We start from the raw sequence: 7,911 nt of genomic DNA, 5'->3' as shown, positions 1-7,911 counted from the left end.
TATGGCTTAAAATCTTCAATATAAATATGTACATATGAAAGCAACGTTTGAATGACCCTGCTAGGTACAAAAGCTCATTTAAGTCAAAAGGGTGTTCCATCAAATTCCTATTAATGGTAACAATCAGAAAGAAATACTCAGAATGCTCGCCTTATGTTCGGCAGCGTTTTGTGCAACAAACTTGCTACCTAGGGTTAGAGTTTATAGGGGAATTGGAATTCACTTTTCATTCTTTATAAATTCAGGCCTTGTTATTTATTTTATTTTTTTGGTACATAAAAGTCTAGAGAGGGATAGACACCGGTATCTAATCAGGATCCGAGCAGATCCCAATATCTTTCAGTATTTTTGAGAGAAATTACAAATCGCATCACTAACGATGTCTTTATATTAGCCAATGGGATATGAACTCGCACCCGTTACGATACAAGCCTAATCCTTAACCAATTGTACCTACCCCGTTGGCCAGAACTTGTCATTAAGTGTTGGTATATATATGCATACCAAATTCTCACGTACATAAGAAGAAACCAAAACAAAAAATAAAAATTGCGTAGTTAGCGCCTGTGAATGAGTCGTGGTGGAATAATATTCTCTTTGTGATTATTAAAATGTTAAAGCATATTATCATAGCGAATTTTTTATATGGGTTGATTCCGGAGTAGGTGGCAAATTTTGGAGGGATTTAGAAGAAAAAAAGGTGAGAGAGAAACGCAAGCAAATGGATTTGTGTGTAAAGGGATACTACTAATTAACTGCAACAGATCTGAGGGTGATGAGAATAATACAAAGGAAAAGGGAATCAATGTTGGGATGTATCTGACTTTATGCGACTATGAAAAGCTCAATGAGTGTGTCTTATGGGTTAGTTTAGTTGTTCTGTCTGATGGAATGTCAGTGAGGTCCTGAATTGGAAAATGAGCTCACATTATTCCATGCAAGTTCTTAGTGTTTTCCTTGACCCTTAAACCCAATGGAAATGCCCTAATCTCAATACTTAAAAACAATTTTACACACACACACAGTGCATTCTCTCTCTCTCTCTCTCTCAAATTCTGAAACAGTTATTCCACGCACCTACCTATCTATGCTTGAATATCAGAGATATATGAATCTGAAATTCAGTTTTCAAGTACTGTTGTCCACATGCAGAATAATGAACAAGACTAGAAGGCATAAAAAACTCTTGCATTCTTTTATTTTATTTTTTTAATGAAGAATGGAAATGTTGAACTCTTCCTTGAAACTTAGTTTATGGCATAAACATAAAGATAAGAAACCTATATGGGAAACCCTAATTAACTTTGAAATGTAAATATGTTGTACTATTCACAATAAAGATCTAGCTAGCAAACAGATTATGGTATATTAAACTTATATATGATCCTAGTAAAAATCGATGAAACCATCAATTACAGTGTCATGTATTCTGTAGTTATTCAAAATAATCCACCGTTTGGCCACTTTATCAAGGAAGATGAAGTTTACAAGCTTGTCTATAATTGCAGAATTGTTATCATGAGTCATGACACACCCTGCAGATATCTGAGGCCCTCAGGAGAATCCAATCAAACATAATGAAAAGCTACCATGTAAGGTATTAAAAGAACTAAATTAAACAAACAAACAACAAAGGATGAACATAAGAGAAGAACTTTATATTCATTAACAGTGGGGGTTTTCTATATATGCTACTATACCTTAAGACCTGTTACCAAGCCTTAACTCCAGATCTAGCTCTTCAATGGAACTAGAGTTTAATTCAAACATCTGGGGTTGCATATGATGTCTATCAACAGAGTTTGACTTTGGGAAAATTGGAATTGAGGAAGCATCTGTTTTCCTCTTCTTGCAATTGATATCTTCATCTTTAGTCTCAAACTGCAAAGATGGGTGAGCTCTACACACAACCAAATTCAAACTCATAGGCACATCAGTATCATCATTATTATCACCCTTACACCTACACCTAGAATCCATTATTCCCTTTGAGAATTTCCTAATATCAGCTTCAGGGTGGAACTTAGGTGAATATAATCTGTGATCTCCAGGTAAAGTTGGCCATGATTCAGAAGAATTGACAGAGGCAACATTGTGGAGAATAGAAGAATTATAAAGTGGAATCAGGGTTTCCCTTATGGAGTTTCCATTAACTGATGGGGCTAAAGCCTTGGAAGGTGAGGGTGATGAAGTTGAAGCAAGAAAATCAGGATCAGAATTAGGGTTAGTTTTATAATCCAATCCACAAACAGGAGGAGAAGGGTATAGATAACCCAAAGATGCAAAAGGATTTGGAACTGGCTTGTGGTGGTGATTAGTTTCAAGGTCATGATATAGAATTTCATTATTCTTGGGACTAGAGGGTTGTTTTAATCTTGCTCTATCTCTTCTATGAACATTCATATGGCCACCTAGTGCTTGTGCTGACCTGAATTCTCTTCTGCAAAAGCTGCAAGAATATGATCTTGGTGGCCATATGCAACCACCAAGAGACCCAGCTGCATCTTCTGCAAAAGCTTGTTCTTCCCATGAGTCACCATAGGAAAGGTTAGTTGGCAAATTAAGACTAGAACCCACAGAGTACTTCCTCTTTGTCTGCATCCAACATTGATCCTGTTCCATTGGGACACAGATCACTGAAGACTACTCAAAATCTTTAGGGAACAAAGGTGGTTTGGATGAAGATGGTGGTGCAAATGATCCTATAACTAAGAAGGGATGTGAAAGTTACATGAAGTCTTATAATATGAAGGGATCTTTGATAAAGATGGGTTAAGGGAGAGTTTGTGTGGAAGGTGGATATGTGTAACCTTTTTGGAATTTTTGTGTTTGGCTTTCAACACAGTCAATGAGGAGACACCCAAATGAATACTACTCTTCAAGTTCCCATTTTTGCTGCATTTTCTTTGGGAGGGGAAACAAAGCAACCATGGCTTTGAAAATTACTGATGTGGGTCCTCAAAATGTCTTACATAACATCAGATGTGAGGTGGGGGTGACCAAGTACTGACTTAACTCAAAAAATCTGACTGCAATCTCCTCAGAGAGATCCAGCATTGCGTTGTCCTTTTTTTTTCTTTTCTTTTTTAATATCCTTGGTTTTTCATTGTACAAAGAACATAGGGAGGTTTTCATGTTTTTTTATAAAAATAATAATAATAATAATATGGGTATAATATTTGTCCTCCATATTGACATAAAAGTTGATAGACTTCATTTTTACCCATTTATTTCTGTGTACGTGTACGAAATAAAATTATATCGTTTTTTTTTTTTTTTTTTTTTTCTGATGTTACTTTAGATAACTTTATCTAATATTCATCAAAACGATGTCGTTTTGGGACGGAAATCATAGTATTTTTGTAATTTTAATTTATTTCAGGGTTATAATAATCTTTATCACTCCAATTTTTTAATTTTTCAACCTCAAAACGACGTTGTTTCGATGAACATTAGATAAAGTTATCTAAAGTAATATCAGAAACTTTTTTCCTTTTTTTTTTTACTTTACTTACTTCTTTCCAAACCGCTTGATACAATCTTAACCAACTCTCTCTCTCTCTCATATCATCTTCATTGCTGATTGAGATTGTGATCTAATGGTGTAGACAAAAATAACTAAAATAAATATGAAAAAACCCAAATGTGGTGGCTCACTTGGTAGCATGGGGACTGAGTGGTGGGAGAGGACCTCAGTTCAAATCCCACCAACACCGTCTGGGGAGAGGCATAAGTACCGTAATCCTTGGACCCGCACTTGAACTCTGGATTAGTCCCATAGGCGGCTCAAAGAGTCGAATCAGTAGGGATACCGGGGGTTCTGATTCGCCTCAAAGAGGTAATTAAGATCAGTTTCCAAAAAAAAAAAATGAAAAAAGTAAATATAAAATAATAATAATAATAATAATAATAATAATAATAATAATAATAATAATGTAAGGAAATTCTTTATTTAAATGCATAATACTATCTGTACATACTTCAAGTATGATACTTGTATAAACATAACTCATTATAGTTTTTGGGTTCGTTTTTTTTATGGTCAATGTAGATTGCTTATCTACATTGTGTCCAAAACGACATTGTTTTGGCGTGGAAATCAAGGTATTTTTGTAATTAGAATTTATTTCAGGGTTGTAATAGTCTTTTTCATTATAGTTTTTTAATTTTTCAATCCAAAACGACGTCATTTTGGGAGCAAGTGTAGATAACTTATTTACATTCACGGTAGAAACACTAAAGCTATATTTTTAATAATATAATTAGAATTAGTCTCGTTTCAATTTTTTTACACAGTTACATGCGAGATAATTAATTTGCTTATTACCGATGTACCTCAGCCATTACATTGTATCCAAATTTCGTGTTAAATGTTTCAACAGTCGGTATGATTTTGTGACAGTAATTCAGAATTTATCGGCTTGTTTCGTTTAAAAAAATTGAAAGAAGTTATTCAACGTGAATGTTGTCGATTACGGTTGAAAATATAGATATTTTTTTGTTTTATTTTGTTTTTTGTTGTTATTTATTTATTTTTTGTTTTTTGAGTATTATGAGACTTTCCCGTACATTTTGGAGTAAAATTTTGATTTCCTAACCACTTTCCATCGGAAACATAATTAGTTTTCCCATTTTTATGAGTCGGAACAATTTTCTTGTAAAACCAATAATTATTGGCAGGGAAGATTTATTCTCATTTAATTGACTAAATTTATCTTTTTCTATAAATATTTTTTTTTAATTGATTTGAATTTCTATGAATTTCTCTCAATTACTAAGTTTAAATTTTCTCGTTATAACTTAATTCGATATGAGATACATGTAAAAATATAAGGTTAGTGATTGTAAGGATAAAATTGATCTATTTTGTTGTAAAGCATGCTTACATTTTTTTCTTTTTACGTAAAGCATATTTTGTTCAACATATATTGAAATGTTAACCTTTTTTTCTCTTGTTTCTTTTAGATACTAACGAATTGGATAATTAATATATTTATTTTTTATATATCAGTTGGGACAGATATAATTCTCCGGTCAATGAAAAGCAACTGTGTAAACCGAGGAAAATGACCTTCTATGTAGGTGTAACAATCATCTTTCTCACCAAAGTTTAACACAATAAATGTGGAAAAGATTTCTTTCTTCATTAAAAAAAAAAAAAAAAAAAAAAACTAAACCGTTTACTCTATCTTTTTCCTCCATGTTCATGTTTGTATGTTTTATATGTATGCGAAGGATTTCTGCAAATATTGCTTAGCAAATGAAATTCATATTTTTTTAACGTGTATTATAGAATTTGAGTTACGCATTTTCCATAATCTGATTTGAATACTAGAATGATTTTATTCTTTCTTTTTTTTGGTAAAAAAATGATGTTATATGATTGATGTATAGTCAATAATAAAATCAACTTTCTTTCAGGATACCAAAAAAAAAAAAAAACTTTCTTTCTTCTTTTTTGTGTGAACTTAATTTCTTCATATTTCATACACCAAATTACATAGAAATAACTCAAAGTAATTTTTTTAATAGCAAAACAACCGTTGGAGAAAATGATAATGGTGGTGAGATAGTGATAACACTAGTGATAGTTTTTGCAGTAACAAAGGAATGTTAAAATAATATTAAATGATGGTAGCTCAGTTGTTGTCGGGAAATTGAGTAGTAGAGGTGAGAGCATGTGTCTGATCTTCTTCAGTACCGTCTTTGAGATGAGTTCAAAACTTTAATTCTCAGACCTACTCCGAATCAGACTATTCACAAAATGATCAATTAATTGGAATATAAAATAAAAATAAAAATAAGGCACCTTAAAATGATCATTACAATAACAGCTCGTCATTGTTATTTGTGAAAGTAGTAGCAGTAATAGAGTGGTGACAATGCTAATTTCAGTGCCAATAATGTTGGTAAAAGATCATTTTTGTCATTTTCAAAAAATGACATGGAACATATAAAGGTTATTGAAATCAACTTTGATGAAATAGAATGAACATTCTATAATTTATGCTATTACATAATGGTGGTTTTCTACTTTCATTTTTTTTTTACATCATTTAAGTGAAACTAATTATTACTTGAGGTGCTGAGGTTATTCCCTTTTCGCAAGTAGTTTCATAGTTCTTAATTACTAAATTCCAACTTAGTTATAGGATACCAAAAAAAAAAAAAAAATCCAACTTATTTATCACTTAACTCAATTCCTATTCGTTATTAATTACTCATTTAAAGATAAATGTAAAAATATATTTACTACTATTGTTAATTTAAAATTTAAAATATACTTATGAAAAAGATGAAATTATAGAGTTGTGACAATGCTAATTACAGTGCCAATAATTTTGGTGAAAAAAACAATCTTTGCCATTTTCAGGAAATGACACGAATACTATATGGTAATTGATATAAGCTTTGATGAAATGGAATGAGCATCCTTTCATTATACAATCATATAATGGACATCTTGATATTGTTTCCTTTTCCCAAATACTTTCGAGAACTTTCAATTATTAAATTCAAACTTATCACTTATTTCCTCCTTATAAGTTATCGTTATTAATAACTCATTTAAAAATAAATGCCAAAAATATAAAACTGCAACTAGTTATTACAATTATCAAATTGATTTTTTAAATATGCATATGAAACTTATAAACATTTTTCTCGTAATAACTACATATGTCTTTAAGTTGGGTAACACATTTTAAAACAAACCGCTAATACGATATGAAAAATTGTTTTTTCGGATCAATCCATTTTTAAATTCGTGTTGCGGTTATGTTGGCAAAAATTGACCTGAAAAATTATTATTGTATCACGTGTCAACCTGTGAACCCGAAATTGATCCGTGTAATGTTGGGTGGTGTTCCTCCATTAATGATGGAGTGCATCTTATTAAATGTGGTGCGGAGCTCAAGGCTGCCCAACCACCTCATCATTGCGGAAGATTCTGGAAGAATATGGAGAGTTCCCCTCTCCTTTACATAAACCCCATAATATCATTTGTATTTTGGTTAGATTGTTGGTGAAATTTGAATTTACCTCTAGTGAAAGACTATGGAAGCTTGACTCTTGTAATCTTTCTTTGACATAGTGAAAGATTTTATGAACTAGTGTACTGTGGTTTTATTTCTCCACATTGGGGAAGATTTTCCACGTTAAAATTTGATTGTGTACTTCTCTATCTCTCTCCTTTACATTTTTCATTTCCGTTGCGCAAGGCCGACCTGGTGACTAGGCCGACCTCCTCTGATTGCCGAGCTCTGAGCTCTGATTTGTAAACACTTTCACGTTGAGTGTCAGGGACTGAATTGTCCCAACAGTGGTATCAGAGCCCGAGTTCGAAGGGTTTTGAGGAGACGAGATGGAGACCAGTGATGTTGCCCATGACGGTGACATGTTTAAATTGACTACTGACAATTTCACTTATTGGAGTCATATGATGGAAGACCATCTTTACAGCAAAGATTTATAAGAGCCCATTGTTTAGGCCGAGATGCCTGAAGAAAAGAATGCGAAGGAATGGGAAATTCTGAATCGAAAGGCGGTTGCCATGATCGAGAAATACATCGACAAAAGTCTTTTTGAGCACGTGTCTGAGTTCATGAACCCGTACGAGTTATGGAGGAAGTTGGAGTCCATGATTCAGAAAAAGACTTCTAAGAACAAAGCACACCTGGTTCGCTGACTTATGAAACTCGAATACAAGGACGACTTGAGTATGATTGAATGTCTCAGCACTTACAAAGGAATTATGAATCAACTTTCCAAAGTCGAGATGAAAATAGATGATGAGATGCAGGCTCTGCTGCTATTTAGCTCGCTGCTAGAAAGATGGGATACTTTGGTAGTTACTTTAAGTAACTCGGCTCATGATGGTATGTTGACAATGGACGTCGTGACTGACAGCCT

At 32.9% G+C, this 7,911-nt stretch overlaps 1 protein-coding gene across 1 annotated transcript; it reads right to left on the bottom strand.

Annotated features, from left to right (window-relative positions):
• Positions 1-1,701: 1,701 nt before the first annotated feature.
• On the bottom strand, positions 1,702-2,622 carry LOC133314413 (zinc finger protein 10-like). Its single transcript, XM_061515894.1, has one exon. The coding sequence runs from the start codon at positions 2,620-2,622 to the stop codon at positions 1,702-1,704; it is 921 nt and encodes a 306-aa protein (XP_061371878.1).
• Between the last annotated feature and the right edge of the window lie 5,289 nt (positions 2,623-7,911).

The sequence above is a fragment of the Gastrolobium bilobum genome, unplaced genomic scaffold (genome assembly GCF_033153095.1).
Source record: "Gastrolobium bilobum isolate Gb01-03AN ecotype WA unplaced genomic scaffold, APGP_CSIRO_Gbil_v1 utg7070, whole genome shotgun sequence".
NCBI classification, from domain to species: domain Eukaryota; kingdom Viridiplantae; phylum Streptophyta; class Magnoliopsida; order Fabales; family Fabaceae; genus Gastrolobium; species Gastrolobium bilobum.
Note: the sequence above shows the minus strand (reverse complement) of the source record. Positions and strands in the feature narration are given on the sequence as shown.

Bases quoted from the DNA above. Each gene is read 5' to 3' on its own strand.
- LOC133314413 (XM_061515894.1), bottom strand. From the start codon at position 2,622: ATGGAACAGGATCAATGTTGGATGCAGACAAAGAGGAAGTACTCTGTG.